Source organism: Plutella xylostella, chromosome 11 (genome assembly GCF_932276165.1).
Source record: "Plutella xylostella chromosome 11, ilPluXylo3.1, whole genome shotgun sequence".
NCBI classification, from domain to species: domain Eukaryota; kingdom Metazoa; phylum Arthropoda; class Insecta; order Lepidoptera; family Plutellidae; genus Plutella; species Plutella xylostella.
Window position 1 is genome coordinate 3,406,380 of NC_063991.1, and position 16,253 is coordinate 3,422,632.

Consider the following 16,253-nt stretch of genomic DNA (forward strand, 5'->3'; position numbering starts at 1 on the left):
ACGTCTGACAGTCGGGATTGCCCACTTACCCGACAACTTTCTTAGCACAAGCCCGCACTAGGCCAGCGTGGTGGACTAGGCCGAAACCCTTCCTTCATTGGAAGGAGACCCGTGCCTCAGCAGTGGGGACGTAATGGGTTGTGATTCCGATTTTTCTATCTTCTGATTTACAGTACATATAGGTAGGCAGGTACTTCTGAGTCTTCTGACCGGCTTTCTATAGGACATGTTCATAGCTTTATTGCAATCTCTACGTTTTATTTTCCTCATACAAAGAGTCGGTCAGCGATTGTCGCTCGTATCCGAGTACCCTTTCATAGATCTCTGACAATCCTTTCAGTGAAATCAAAACACAAGATTCATAAATATACAAATTTGAGACTTCTCCCGTGGATACAAGCTAACTGTCACTGAGATCAGGCGATATCATACGGACTATAGGCAAGTTTTACATAAACTTTATACAATACTTACCTAAAATCTAGCAGTCAATTTTAATATAAAATACCACTAAAGCTTATCCGCATAAGATTAATTGCACTAAACACGACTAGCATAAATAAGAACCAAATTGTACTTATCTTAAATAAGAGAGTTAATTTTTACATAATATAATTCTAGGAACATTACATGATTTAGAATCTACAGTTTATAATATAAAATTAATTACAAAAATGAATGAATTTATATTAAATAAAAAGACCATAATTACTATCGCTCTTCATTCTACAATAATATCATTTTCGTACATATTTTTAGATCTAGGAGTTTATTATTTATTTTATTAGTGAAAACTAAACGCGAATCGTATATGACGCGGAGCTAGTGTAGCGTATATACCGCTAGATGGCGACACTAATACGCCTTACAAATTAGCGTTACTTTTCTATTTTAGAACTGTGAGTTCTTTGCAAAATTGCCAAAATCACAATTTCTTATTTTCTCCTCCTTATTGACAGAATGTACGCCCAAAGACAAAAATAACCTACAAATTATTATTCACGAAACTAGCTGTAGTATCGGGTGGTGGGAACGGATAAACACTATCACCATCTTCTGTCTCCCTCTCCCTCAAGCGCCGTCTGTCTGTCTGTCCCTCTCTGTTCCTGTTTCGCTTGGGGTTAGGTTTGCATAGGTAAACATGGCTGGTATGTAATTTGCTTGAGAGTCTTTACAAAATTGCGAAATTTACACTTTCTTATTTTCTACTTTTTTGACAGAATGTAAGGCAAAAATAACCTACAAATTAGTATTCACAAAACTAGCCGAAGTATCGGGTGGCGGAAACGGATAAACAACATCACTATCTTCTGTCTCCCTCTCCTTTAAGCGCCGTCTGTCTGTCTGTCCCTCTCTGTTCCTGTTTCGCTTGGGGTATTGATGCACATAATATTATGGTTCGTGTATTGTATAGTCGAGTCACACACTCTATAAATATTTAAAACTTGACATTTGTCTATTTAGTATCTGTGATAAAAAAAACTTTTAATTTAAACTAGCATTCCCGAAGCTAGTAAGGTTTGGTCCGTCGGTAGGTGGAAACGGATACACAACATCACTATCTTCTGTCTCTCTCTCCTTCAAGCGCCGTCTGTCTGTCTGTCCCTCTCTGTTTCTGTTTCGCTTGGGGTAAGGCTTGCATAGATGCACATCATATTATGGTTCGTGTATAGACGAGTCACACACACTCTATAAATATTTAGAACTTGACATTTGTCTATTTAGGTAGTATCTGTGATAAAAGACTTTAATTCAGACTAGCATTCCCGAAGCTAGTAAGGTTTGGTCCGTCGGTAGGTGGGAACGGATACACAACATCACTATCTTCTGTCTCCCTCTCCTTCAAGCGCCGTCTATCTGTCTGTCCCTCTCTGTTCCTGTTTCGCTTGGGGTAAGGCTTGCATAGATGCACATAATATTATGGTTCATGTATTCACACACACTCTATAAATATTTAAAACTTGACGTTTGTCTATTTAGAATATTTGATAAAAGACTTTAATTAAGATTAGCATTCCCGAAGCTAGTAATGTTGGGTCCGTCGGTAGGTGGGAACGGATACACACTATCACTATCTTCTGTCTCCCTCTCCTTCAAGCGTCGTCTATCTGTCTGTCCCTCTCTATTCCTGTTTCGCTTGGGGTAAGGTTTCCTCAGATGGACATGGCTGGTATGTAGTTTGCGCGCGCCGTCGTTCTTGAAGCATTTGCCGCAGAATTCGCACTTAAAGTCTTTAGTTTCTGTGTGCACCTGGAAGAATTAATTATGGTAACATTAGATAGATAGATAGATAGAATACACTTTATTTGTACACCAACAAAGAATAATAAGATTAACAAATTGCAACTTAATAAGGGCGTCTTATCACTAAAAGCGATCTCTGCCAGACAACCTTTGGATGGACGGAATAAGATATTAAGTTATATTTTGTTTATATTTACCTATAAATATGTTACAGGGATTTGCAAAAGGTGTATAGGAAGTCAAAGTGACTCAGGGGGTCCCAAATAACTTTTATTCTACGGCTTTAGGTAATTTGTGGAAAAACATATTATTCTCCAAAGAAAATTAGTGTTATGGCACTCCTTAGAAGAGGTCTATGTCCAACAGTGGACGATTTTTGCCTGATGATCGAAGCGTGTAATACAGAAAAGTATACTTACATATTTGACAGTCGTCATTAACGATACGACCGAATGGCGTAGTGGTTAGTGACCCTGACTACTGAGCCGAAGGTCCCGGGTTCGATTCCCGGCTGGGGCAGATATGTGTTCTCGGGTCCTGGATGTGCCCGTAAAATGGCAATAGGCCCGCCCCCTATTACATTTGGACTAACATAACACTCTGGCGAAAAGTGGGTGCAGCAATGCACCTCTGCCTACCCCGCAAGGGAGTACATTAGTACAAGGCGTGAGTGTGTATGTTTTTTTTTCATTAACGATGATGATGAAGCGTGGAATACACAAAAGCGTACTTACATATTTTAAATGTCTGTCTCTGTTGCCCATGTGGTTGAACAGCTTCCCACACACCAGGCACGGGTATCTGAGGACATAAATAATAGTTATTAATAAGCCGTTTGTTAAAAAAAAAGTTTTCATTATTGGAGAAACAGATGGCGTTGTCTGAGTTGTACTAACTGTCAAACCCTCAGAACACAGATTTTGAGTCAGCTCACATTTTATTTCCACAGAGGAAATTATATATCAGCCCTCAGGCGTTGTCTACAGCAACGACGCTTGAAAAATAAACATTCTGAACTTGTAAATTAGACTAAATAGAAGTACTATTAAAAGTTGTGAGTTCTTATTCTGAGATTAATACTTCAACCTTTTTGCTCTCTGTGTGCAATATTTGACGTTCGGTACACTATGTTGTCACGACATCTATCGGCTTGAACAAAAACTCAACTGACAGCTGACAAGGAAAACGGCTCATTGGACATGGATAGTACAGATTCATTACGACCGAACTGTTTATGAGACAGAGTACCTAAGTACTAATGAAATATTCAAATATTTCATCGGTTTTAGACATCATAGAGTTCACAATATGATGCTCATAATATTGCCCATAGCCTTATAAAGGGTTAAAGTGACTAGTGAGTACAACATTGGTAGCCACGAGGGTATATCTCCCATCCTTCATTCATTTATTCAATAATTCCAATATAATAATACAGGGTGTTGCAGACAGGTTTTTTTTCGCGAATCTTGAAATTATGAAATCATTTCCGGGCTTAGGTTTCGGCTTAGTATACCCTTTTTTAACCGACTTCGAAAAAAGGAGGAGGTTCTCAATTCGTCTGTATGTATGTTTTTTTTATGTATGTTCATTGTTCACCAATTACTCCGCCATTTATGGACCGATTTTGAAAATTCTTTTTTTTTGCAACACCCTGTATGTCTGTATGTCTGACTGGTAAATAGTTGTTATTAGCTACTTGTCCCCGCGGCGCGCGCGCGTGGAGGCGCATGTTGAAGCGCTTCATTCATTCATATAATTCGTTCATTTACCTATTACTTAGGTTATAAAGTGTGTCTTTATATGTGTGTATAATTAGTTATTATAATAATATAAATATAATTAGTTATAATATTACCTCATTCAGGGAAACGACGTAGCAAAGCGCCATCTTTGTCCCACATTTCCATACAAAAGACAAAGACGACAAATGAGTTAGCCACGCCCATTTGGCCACGTGATTACCTAAAATTGTAAAGCCGTGTCTACACTTCTGATAGTTCTGATATAAAGTATGGAGTAGGAAATAAAATTGTGTATCGTCACCTTAAATCGTAAACCGCCTAACTCCGCGCGAGCAAATTTTACAGGAGACAAAAAAAACTGTTTATTTTGTACTTCTACTTAGGATACCCCCTAACAGTGGCGGCTGGTGCCTCAGATACCCGGTGGTGCACTTTATGGGTTTAGTAATTTTTTGGAGAAAAATAGATTAACTATTACAATTAGAAGTAAAAAAATTATAAGTATATTTTACCTTATTTATTGACGCGAAATAGCTTCTCCGCCGAAACGAAAACAACACACGGAAAGCAAAATAAAGCACAGTCAACAAACAAAGCGCAGTCTCTCACATCCACATAACTATTTCTTTTTATTGAACATTTCACTTTTTAAAATTCAGGTAGGTAACTAGGTAGTTAGGTATTTATAAGTTTCATTTTTTGTTTTGCACTAAAGGCCGAGGCGGCCCAGCAGATTTAATGTCCAATTGTCCAGTCTATTTTGCAATGTCCTATTGCTTTTTATGAAGTCAATATTGTATTTTGCACTCATTTTCACTCTCACACACACACATACACACTCACGAAATCTTGACTACTTTCTTAGTTAATAAGTAATTAGCAAATTAATTACGTATTCGCGCGCGAAAGGTGAAACTGACAATGACATGACAAGTGCATCGTTCGTAGGTCACGCCACCGGTCAAGGCCGCCGCCCGCGCCTCCCGAGTTCCGTGGCGTCATTCGTATTATTTCGGCAATTTCCGGTCGCGTGCGGCGCACGAATTTATCCTAGAACTGCATACAGTTTGTACTGAGCATCTTCCGTCTCACGCGCCGGGCGATTTCCATCCTGTTTCATACTATATGTAGGAGCTCGCCCCGTGCGACAATCCGAGCGCACGAGGCCGTTTTTGTTCAAGCAAAAATAAGATCTAATTCTTTCGCAGTAGAAATCAAATTAGGCCAGCTCGATTTAATTTAACTCGTAACGATAATCAGATTTATGTAATTTCTGTTTAGGGTAGGTATTACGGTTGTTATATTGGTATTTTTTGTGAAAGTTTTTTTTGGACGTACCTAGTCTAGTATGGTATGGTATAGGAAGAAGGAAGGTACATATTTAGAAGGTTTTTAAATGGTAGTGCGTTGCACGGGCGCACTTAAGGTGCAGCCGCCACTGCCCCCTAATGTTTTTTTTTTACTAGACTAAAAATGTGGTTGCGGATTCAACGGCGTTATGAAAAATTTGATATTTTTATCGCTTTATATATAAAATGGACTTACGATCTTTTCCCAATCTCTATGTGAATGCTTTTATTGGAGATACGTGTTTTTCCTGGAAATACGAGTTTTTCGGACTACGATTATGCTAAATATTTTTCTCTTTGATGGACTTACGCTATTCAAATATAGATAAATCTCCCTACCTTTTCCTATTACTTCAAATTAAGAGTATTATTGATGTACTTAATAAAATGATTATATAATCAGCAATCATCTTTATAAGCAGTAGATAGAAAACATAAATCAGTACTAGGCAGGCTGCGTCCATGCTCCCGAAGTCGCCGTTGAAACCCTAGTGGTAACCTGGTGGTGGTACGCTGTGATCATCATCTGACGAGCAAGAAGTGACGGATTGAGGGTTGGAACGGGGCGCAAAAGACTGTTCCTAGCCCCGATGGCATAATTACCAGACCGTGTGTGGGGGAGGCCGGCGCTCAGAGCTGGTTTGTACAGACAGTTTATCTGTATGTTGAACCGCAGCATGAGTGTCAGTGAGGTCTCCACTGACTGGAAAGAGGCCACGTTAAAGCTCCTGAAGAAAGAAAGTGATCCTGCAGATTCTTCTTCTGTGTACCGACCCATCCGACTGCTGTAGAATAGAATAGAATAGAATACTACTTTATTGACTTAAAAATAATTTACACAAATAACAATTTACAATATAACGCAATAGGCGGCCTTATCGCTAAAAGCGAACTCTTCCAGGCAACCTTTGTAACCGCTGTAAGAGGCTGACAAGCTCTTTAATTCAGTGATACCCCTAGCTGGACGGTCTTGACCTTTTGGATTGTCAGTTTGGCCTATGGAATGCACAATCGATAGCGGATACAATACAATACGTATAAGTAGAAGTACTTCTACGTTCGTTCACTGTCGGAGCAGGATGTGAACCGCGGGGAGAGTTGCGCTGGGTGTTAGTTTAGACATGGTGTCCGCGTGAAACTCTATACCTTGGGGAACCTTTAGGGCCACTCTTGAATACCATCTATTGCCTTCATACCTCCAGCAAATAGTCAGAGGTCCAACTAGTACATTAAGTACCCAATCAGAGAGGATATTTTCGCAGAAGGAGGTCAGTTGTAAAGTAAGAATTTTTATTACTACATAAGGAATTTCACAAAGGTCGGTCTTGGACACCTCTGCAATGGAACTTGGCATACAACACTGTCCTGAAAATCAAGCTCGCAAACTTTATCAGCAGAATGAATTGAGCTAAATGCATTCTGCTGTTAACACACAAAAGGTGGCCGAGAGAAATCCTTCGAGGATGACATCCCAAAGACGAAAGTGGCCTTGTTTGGCATAATCCAGCGCATAGGCCCTAAAATAGCGCCCCTCCTGACACCCTACAAATTCCTAATAAGCAGGGAGCTACCTGATCTGTCGGTGCGGGTTAGTGATGTTCATATTGGTATAGAACCGCACATGTGCTACTTCAGCCTAGTCGTAGATAGTTGCTGGTCATTCGAGAATCCATTCAGGATGTTAGTTCCCCGGGATCAAAAAGTAGCTGTATGCCATGCAGTGCATGCGCGGCCTACTTCCAAATCTGAGGGTCCTCGCAAATGAATCCATCGCCTCTATACGGGTGCCGTGCAATCTATTGACCTCCAAGGAGTACCTGTCTTGTCAAGTCGAAGAGACTGACTGTGATGGGACTGGTTGGAGGAGCCTAGAATTCGTCAGCAACGGCTTGCAGCAGTCGTCCTGCCTTGTTTGCAAAAAAACCTACATAAGTATGTAGTTAAGTGCTGACTACAACCAAAATATACAAAATAATTTGTTTGTGATATACGCGTAACTTTTAATTTAAGAACATAATATTGATCAATAAGAATGTTAAGTACTATAATTTATTTATGTAGTAATAAAAAACATAGTTGTATAGCAAAAACGTACGTTCACTCCCACCTACATCGCTCGTTGTATGGGAGTAGGAGGAGTTACGAGGTTTTATTGTTTAAAAATCACGACTTCGTTTTAGGAGGAAAACGAAAATTTAATTTGCTCATAGCTCAGTTTTTTTATCGATTTACGAGTAATACGAAAAGATGCGCCTTGAAAAGACGCTTCTAATGATACCAAAAAGTCATTTTCGGCAAAAAGTGGAGTTAGGCGGTTTACGATTTAAGGTGACGGTATGTTCATAATAATATTTTTTATTAATCTCTTTCTGACGACTCATCACTCCTATCATTTACATTTATAATAAATGATTCATTCAAATTTTCAAAGTTGTGGTCCATTTTTGACGAGGGTAAGAGCGAGAGGATACACGGGAGACGTCCGAACGGTACAGAGAGCAACGACAGACTAATTATGACCTGCAGTGTAAATGCGGCCTTAGCGTCTTATCTATGACCAATCATATGCTTTCGTATATTCTTAGTACTACGTCGTTTCCCTGAATGAGGTATAGTTACTTGTCTCCGCGGTGCGCGCGCGCGTGCAGGCGCATGTTGAAGCGCTTGCCGAAGCGCTTCCCGCACGTGGGGCACGCGAACGAAGCGTTCTCCACGTGTTCCAGCATGTGGTCCTTGAGCGTACACATACCACACCCAGATAATAAAAGAAGAATGCAAACTAACAGAGCTATCAGAAAACCTCCCATTGATAGCGTAGGGCTTAGGTTTCGGCTTAGTATACCCTTTTTACTAGGCAAACGCAGCGTGGGACGCCCTCCTGCCCGCCGGACTGACGACCTTAGGCGGGTGGCCAGTAGTGGTTGGATGAGGAAGGCCGAGGACCGAGTGTTGTGGCGCTCCTTGGGAGAGGCCTATGTCCAGCAGTGGATGATTATTGGCTGATGATGATGATGATGATACATTTACTTACCTATTTGTGTATCTGTCTGTATCTATGTAAGTATGTGTAGTTGTTTTGTTCTTCAGTCATTCAACAATATGAAAATTTTACTTCATTCATTCACAGCATTCGTTCATTTATTCACTCAGATTAGTGTGTAACAGTATGTGTCTGTGTATAATTAGTTATTCCTTACTTGTCCCCGCGATGCGCGCGCGCGTGCAGGCGCATGTTGAAGCGCTTGCCGAAGCGCTTCCCGCACGTGGGGCACGCGAACGAGGCGTTCTCCACGTGTTCCAGCATGTGGTCCTTGAGCGCGTTGTTCTAAAACAAAAAAGTTATCAATTTCGGGGCACCACTTCTGGGCACGAATCTCTCTGGGTCTTCCACCTATCCTACCACCTCTATAGTTAAGTTATTAAATATTGTGCATTGTACTCATTCAAGAAACGGCATTACAGCTCGCGACTTATCACGTGAGTACAAATGCACAGCGAAAAGCGGGTCGCTCGCTTGCGAATCACCTTTGGAGATTATATGTGAATAGCCGCCTGTCGCACGCCTCGGGTTGGGAGAGAGATTCGTGCCCAGAAGTGGGACACAATAGGTGAAAAAACTAACTATTATATACAGGGTGTTGCAAAAAGGGTGAATACCTACTAGGCCGTATGCTACGTGTGCAGCATGTTATATCTAAGCCCGAAAATGAACGTAGGTTTCGGCTTAGTATAGCCTTTTTGCGACACCCTGTATTTTTATGCTTTTTTCAATAGATTATCTAAGATTTTCATAATATTTTTGACTGCTGAACCAATTTCGACAACCCACTCACCCTGAGCATCTTGCCGCACACGTCGCACAGGTAGGGGTGCGTGTCGGTGGGGTACCAAGTTCGCTTCTCGTTGGGGTGCGCGCGCAGGAAGTGGTAGTGGTACTCTTTGGCCGAGGGGATGCTCAGGCCGCACTGTGAAATGTGACAGAATGGATTTTGGAAAAGAGTGATCAATTCGGTCCGTAAATGGCAAAATGTCGGTGAAGTACATACATACAGAAGAATTGTGAAGCTCCTGTTTTTTTGCAGTTGGTTAAGGACTAAGAGTTCATGCAAAAAATAATTAAAAAATATTCAATCCATACCAATTTTATTGGTTAGGTTTTAGGTTAGATTTTAAATATGTAGGTATCTAGATTGTTTATTTCAAAAACAGTGGTGCATTGAAATTATTTGGGCAGTCAGCGACAGATGGTAATCTGACTGGCTACTAAATGTAAATAATCGGGATGAAAAACCCTAATCTAGCTCTAGTGTTTGTCACCAAAACTTCAAGAGAAAGAATTCAAGAATTAAAAAAAAAAAACAGAGTTTGTCTGTAGGTACCAATGTGACTTCTAGCTCCACTAACAACAAATCATGTTTTGTAATCTCCCATGTATAAGATTCTTATGAAAACAAAAACCAGTCCCAAAAGGTCCCCAACTCAACCCACCTTCTCACACGGCACGGGTTCATCGAACTTGGTCAGCCTGATCTCTCGCTTCTCCAGCCTGATGCCGTCTCGCTTCCGCGCGGGCTTGCCGTCTCGCTCGCTCTTCTTGCTATTGTCATTGTCAGCCTTGATGGAGCGGTGTAGCTGGTGGTAGTTGCGGCGTTTGAAGCTGGAATATGAAATGGTAAAGTTTAAAGAGGTTGGGTGGTAGAAATTGCTTTGTAGCAATAAGTTTGACTTTGTGAGCAAATTATATTCCTATTCTATTCTATTCTCTGTGGGGGTATAGGTACAGAGGGTCAATCGCAGGTTTTTCTTAAGCGACAGAGCAGTGAAAACGACTCAAAATTGTACGGTGCGGAGCTAGTGTAGCGCGTATACCGCTAGGTGGCGACTCTGCCGCACCATACAGATTAGCGTTTCATTTTTTTTAAATCTTTATTTACTTTCATAAAAAGGTACATGATCATTGTATGATTATTACAAAAAGCACCCCTCGAAAACCGCGAGGTTTATATGGGGGTAGCTGAATCGCTGTTCATACAAAAAAAAAAAACATATAGCTGTATAAGTCAATATTAAATTTCATTCCCATTCAGTTCATTGCCCGTGAGTGTATGTACTCACTTCTCCTCGGTCCTGCCGTGGCGCGAGCTCACGTTGAGGTGGTTCCGGAGCGCCTCCTCCGACGCGAACCGCACGTTGCACTCCGAGCAGGACGGGGCGTCGTCTGGTATCTACAATTAAAAATAATAATAATAATAAAAAAAAAACGCACTCACGCCTTGTACTAATGTTGTTGAAGACAGACATTATTACGAGCGTCGGGCTCTATGCCCGGCGCTTCAGCTGAAGAAGAAATACTTATGTCAATCACATACAAAATAACAACACGAAGAAATTCATACCACATTATTTATTAATTACTAATTCTAATACATAATTCTTATATCTCATATCTTGTAAAATACTATTCAATATACTTACTATTATTACGCAAATCTCTTCACATCGTCTTAATCATCACCGTCACGTCTTCGACTTCGAGCCTTCGCCATCAAATGTACTCCCTTGCGGGGTAGGCAGAGGTGCATTGCTGCACCCACTTTTCGCCAGAGTGTTATGTTAGTCCCAATGTAATAGGGGGCTGGCCTATTGCCATTATACGGGCACATCCAAGACCCGAGAACAAATATCTGTGTTTAAACAAACATCTTCCCCAGCCGGAAATCGAACCCGGGACCATCGGCTCAGTAGTCAGGGTCACTAACCACTACGCCATTCGGTCGTCTTAATTATAATATGTAGGGACATCTTACACACGGCCATCCGACCCCAAACTAGGCAGAGCCTGGAATATGGGTATCGGACTGCTGATATAATGGGAGATTTTCAACCATAGACAAACAACCATAGATTATAAATACATTTTTTTTAGATGCCGGCTAAAAAAAATTCTGGGCTGTTGAGTATGAAGTCATCCATAATCTATGGTTGTAAATCTCCCATTATTCTTATTGTTATTCTTATTCTCATCTACACAGATACATGGATAGATTAATTCATATTTTTTAATATACTTACGATATTTAAATGGTTCACGTTTCACTCTAACATCAGAGGTAAGCATTTACACAGTAGAGGCTTAATTAATTACAGAGTACTAGAGTATAATAATTTAATGTAGCCTAAATATATCAACGGGGTTAATTTTCAAAGTCACTCTGCTCTGTGTCAATTTCATATTAGTGATAATATCTTAGACTTATAGCTGCAGTTACACGGGTCAGTTATCGGCGTATTTAGACTTCACTTTATCGCGATTTGCGGGTTAGCGATTGGTGGAACGCGCAATAAACTAGTTTACCGGTGTCGATAATGATCCGCTGTAGCGGCCGTCATCATCATCATCATAGGGCATTATTATTAAAGTACTTAATAAACTTACCGTAGCAATGTTATGCCCATGCGTGAGGCTGGTGTGAGTCTTCAGGCCTCTCTCTCCGATGTAAGAGTACCCGCACAGAGGACACACGTTGTCGGACGGGTGTTTAGCGCGTAAGTGGTTGTGCAGGTTCACTATGTGACTGGAAGAGATTTTAGGCATGAGTGTAATGTTTGCGGTTATGGATTTGCGACTGTGAGTCTAATGGTTGGGACTTTGGGACTGATTTTAAGTGTAATGTGTGGCATCGAAATTCACTGTGTGACTGGAAGAAGTTTTAGGCATGAGTGTAATGTTCGCGGTTAAGGATTTGCGTGTGTGATAAGCAGTGACTGTGTGGGTAATATGTGTAGTTGTGGTTTTGTATTTATGAATGTGCAGTTCACTATGTGACTGGAAGAACTTTGAGACATGCGTGGGTGATTGCGCGTGGTAGGAAGTAGGTGTAATGTTTGTTGTTGTGGTTTTGTGAGTGAAAGGGATGGTGGATTTAATTTGCGCTGTGAAGCTGTACAATTTATAAAGAATATAGTTGAAATAGTTATTAGTTATTATTGCAATATTAGTAAAATCAAACTCACTTGAAAACCTTGGAGCAGTATTTACAAATGTAAGTTTTGCCTTCATGAAATTGCATGTGCAGGGTAGCGCGATATCTGTAAAATAGAAATGGGATATATTATTAAAGACATAACCTGATCAAAAGATATAAGTGAATAAAACGTGGAATGAGAAGTTTTGAAGAAAATATAAGAATACACACAAAATGTTGCTCTTTCACGTAAAAACTACCAAACAGATTTTCATGAAATTGGTAGGCAGGAGGCTAATACCTTAGACTAACTCGTAGGCTACTTTTATCATGTAATTACCACGCATTTTTTTTTAAACGAGAGAACGTGAAATAATCTGTGTAAATCTACAACAACAAACAGCTCACTTGTCGTGCGACTCGAAGCGGCACACGCGGCAGGTGAACTTCCTCGAGTGGCGGAAGTACAGGTGCTGCCTTATATACTACGAGTATTATACACTACTTACTCATGTTATAAACGTGAAATGTTAGTAAGAATGTTTTTGTTGCTCTTTCATAGAAAAACTACTGAACGGATTTTCATGAAATTTAGCATGGAGCAAGCTGATACCCTGGACTAACACGTACGGTACTTTTTATCCCGAAATTCACACAAAAAACCAAAAACGAGAAAATACAACGTAATTTGTATAAATCTATAGCATCAAACAGCTCACTTGTCGTGCGACTCGAAGCGGCACACGCGGCAGGTGACCTTCTCGAGTGGCGGAAGTACAGGTGCTGCCTTATATACTACGAGTATTATATACTACTCATATTATAAAAGTGAAATGTGAGTAAGAATGTTTTTGGTTTTTGCTTTTTCACGTGGAAACTACTGAACAGATTTTCATAAAATTTGGCACGCAGCAAGCTGATACCCTGGACTAACACGTACGGTACTTTTTATCCCGAACATGAGAAACCTTTTAAAAACAAGCAAAGGAAACGTAATTTCTGTAAATCTATAGCATCAAACAGCTCACTTGTCGTGCGACTCGAAGCGGCACACGCGGCAGGTGAACTTCCTCGAGTGGCGGAAGTACAGGTGCTGGCGCAGCCGCCCCGCCGTCGGGCAGCGGTAGCGGCACACCACGCAGAGAAATGGACCGTAGTTCTGTAGAAACAAACAACAGATTTGCAAAATACATTTATACTCACGACTGTAATCCCCGAAGTTCGATTTGATTTGATATAATAATATACAGGTGTTGCAAAAAGGGTATACTAAGCCGAAACCTACGTGTGTAGCATGTTATGTTCTAAGCCCTAAAAAGAAAACAGAACGTCATTTCCGGGCTTAGATATGCTGCACACGTAGGTTTCGGCTTAGTTCGCCCTTTTTGCAACAACTATAAAATCATGTAAACGCAAATAGTGAAACGTGGCGTGGTTCTGGATACATTGTTCACTATTACTATTATATTAGTAGTCAGAGGCGCAAGCGAGCCATCCGCTGTACATTTAAGATTGTATTTGTATATTCTTCTATATAGGTCACTATAAAAACTTACACCACGCACAGGAATGGGCCTTAGTTCTCTATATACAAACAACACTTTTGCAACATACATTTATGCTCACGATTGTAAACCGCAAACATTATATTCACCAAAGTTTGATATGATTTGAGATATATTTGATTTGGTAGTCAGAAGCGAGCCACCCGCTTTTCGCTATATTATATTTATTTTGTACTAAAGTGTTAGGTCGCGAGCAGTATGGTCGTTTGGGAATGAGTACAATGCACTGAGGATACACATTTAGAATCTAGATATGTCTGCAGGTTTCCTCACGATGTTTTCCGACACCGTAAAGAATTCCAGAATTCTAAAGAATTCATTGGTAAATGGCAGGATTCGAACCTATGGTCTCAGCAATGGGAGCCAAGACCTTATCCGTTACACCACCATGCCTCCATATAAGCTATCTACTTCTGACGCGACATTATTCGCGGTACACATAATTTGATTCGGACGTCAAAATATAATAGGCCCGTTTGGACAACTATACAAATTTGCTATTTACTCTTGATTTACTTGATGAAACATACATAACTAAAACATAAAAAGACACATAATCTGGCTTATTTTTTAACGGCTGAATAAGAAAAAATAACTTTTGAAGCACTAAAAGTTACTTATTGTTGAGATTTTTTATGATTTAGATTTGACACCAGCTGTGATCCCATACATTTTGTAGCTGTCCAAACAGGCCTCTGATATTTCGACGACTGTAATACTCACATCAGCATGCTTCATCATATGCAAGTCATAGGTTTCATTGTCCAGGTACCCTTGGAAACAAAACTCGCATTTCAACGGAGCGTTTATGTACGTAGTATTCTCCTTTCTTCGTTGCAACTCCTTGACTTTCTCCTCTATGGTTTTAAATATCGTCACGTTAAAGTATTCCTCCATTTTCTTTTGTACTTCTGTTTTGACTTTTTCAGTTTTCACTTTCTTTACTTTAGTTTCCTTAATGCTTTTGACTTTCGCCTTTTTAGCGATTTTAGGTTTTGTAACGTCTTTTTTAGTGGCTGTTTTTCTTTTGACGGCTTTTCTGGTTTTTAATTCTTCTATTGGTTTGTCAGAATCGTCCGAATCTATGTTTATATCTATGGGGTCGGCTGAATCAGTCGGTGGTATGTATTCTTCATCACTAGCATTGTCATTATCACTGAAAACTTCAACTTCTAGTTTAATTTTATTGTCTTGTTTATCTGTGGTATTTATTTCTGGTTTGTTTTCTTCGAAAACATATTCTTTGTCAAACGTGTCGATTTGGATGAGTTTTTTATTCAGTCTTGAGTTCAAATTGTTTTGGATGCGGTCAATTTGCTGTATCCTTTTTAATGTTAGCTGCAACATAAATTATCATTATTAGGTAATGAAAGTAATGGCTTATAAAGGTTGTCAAAAATATATAATAATCCAAGATTATATATAATTGATACTCGTATTATACAGGTTCAGTTCTGAACATATATTTTTCTACAACATTTGAATGTTACGAAAAATTACTTCTCCATGGAAACGTCAAATGAAATCCAATAATTTTATCAAACTACAGCTATTATAATTAGGAGTTTATGTTACTAACTTAAGGTCGAAACCATATCAAATATATAAACTTTTCTACCAGTTCATTAACTGCACTTACCGCACCACCATCAGCCATTTCCTTCATCAGTCGATATGCCTTCTCACTCTTGCGTCTAAACTCCTCGCTCCTACGCAACACGGCCACACACTCGACACACAGAGTACCCGGCAACCCATCATCTGTGATCGGCAGGCCGGTCGCTAATCTGTACATTTCTTGTAAAGACCTTGTCAGAGATATGAGTTTAGTGTCCGTTTGAAGGCAAACCCTGCAGGCCTGTAGGGAGGAAATCATTCTTAATTTAGAATAGATATTTTTTTTTCAATGACTTCATACTGTTTAAATAATTTGTAAACTGTTTAAACAGTAATTCTCACTAGATGGCGCTGGTGTAAAACATGCTAAATCGCGGTATGGTTGTGTTTCTTCACTACCATATAAGACCTCCCCTATACTTCCAATAAAAAATTGTGTGTGAACCTATACTACAGTGTTTTACCTAACAACATAGGTACATATTTTTCATGCTCACGACTGTAATCCCCGAAGGGGTAGTCAGAGGTGACACCCGCTTTTCACTGAACATATTTGTAGTCAGGTCAGGTCAGTCAGACACGCGAGCCGTTTATGAATGAGTACAATGCAAATGGCACAGGTACTCTAATCCGCCTTATTATTATTATTACTATAAGTATAGATTGCTAATATGGCTGCCTTTTTGTACCTACTGATATTATTTTTTCTGTTTTGTTTAAGAAAGAAAGAAATTGTTTTTTCGCCTTCAAGAATACACAACATGGAAA

The 16,253-nt window shown here is 39.8% G+C and overlaps 1 protein-coding gene across 1 annotated transcript; it reads right to left on the reverse strand.

Annotated features, from left to right (window-relative positions):
- Positions 1 to 1,998: 1,998 nt before the first annotated feature.
- Positions 1,999 to 15,720, reverse strand: LOC105389712 (zinc finger protein 37). The gene is made up of 11 exons (XM_048624305.1): positions 15,508 to 15,720; positions 14,592 to 15,206; positions 13,332 to 13,462; positions 12,353 to 12,427; positions 11,775 to 11,913; positions 10,454 to 10,563; positions 9,827 to 9,995; positions 9,172 to 9,303; positions 8,536 to 8,663; positions 2,979 to 3,045; positions 1,999 to 2,250 (listed from the first exon to the last, which is right to left on the reverse strand). The coding sequence occupies exons 1-11, from the start codon at positions 15,661 to 15,663 to the stop codon at positions 1,999 to 2,001; spliced, it is 1,974 nt and encodes a 657-aa protein (XP_048480262.1). The 5' UTR covers positions 15,664 to 15,720.
- Positions 15,721 to 16,253: the final 533 nt, after the last annotated feature.

What these genes read in the sequence shown, in the direction of transcription:
- LOC105389712 (XM_048624305.1), bottom strand. Translation starts at nt 15,663, where the DNA reads ATGTACAGATTAGCGACCGGCCTGCCGATCACAGATGATGGGTTGCCG. An exon ending in ATGGGCATAACATTGCTACG is followed by an intron (nt 10,564 to 11,774) that starts GTAAGTTTATTA and finishes TTTTAATTGTAG; the next exon opens with ATACCAGACGACGCCCCGTC. An exon ending in AACCCGTGCCGTGTGAGAAG is followed by an intron (nt 9,304 to 9,826) that starts GTGGGTTGAGTT and finishes CACATTTCACAG; the next exon opens with TGCGGCCTGAGCATCCCCTC.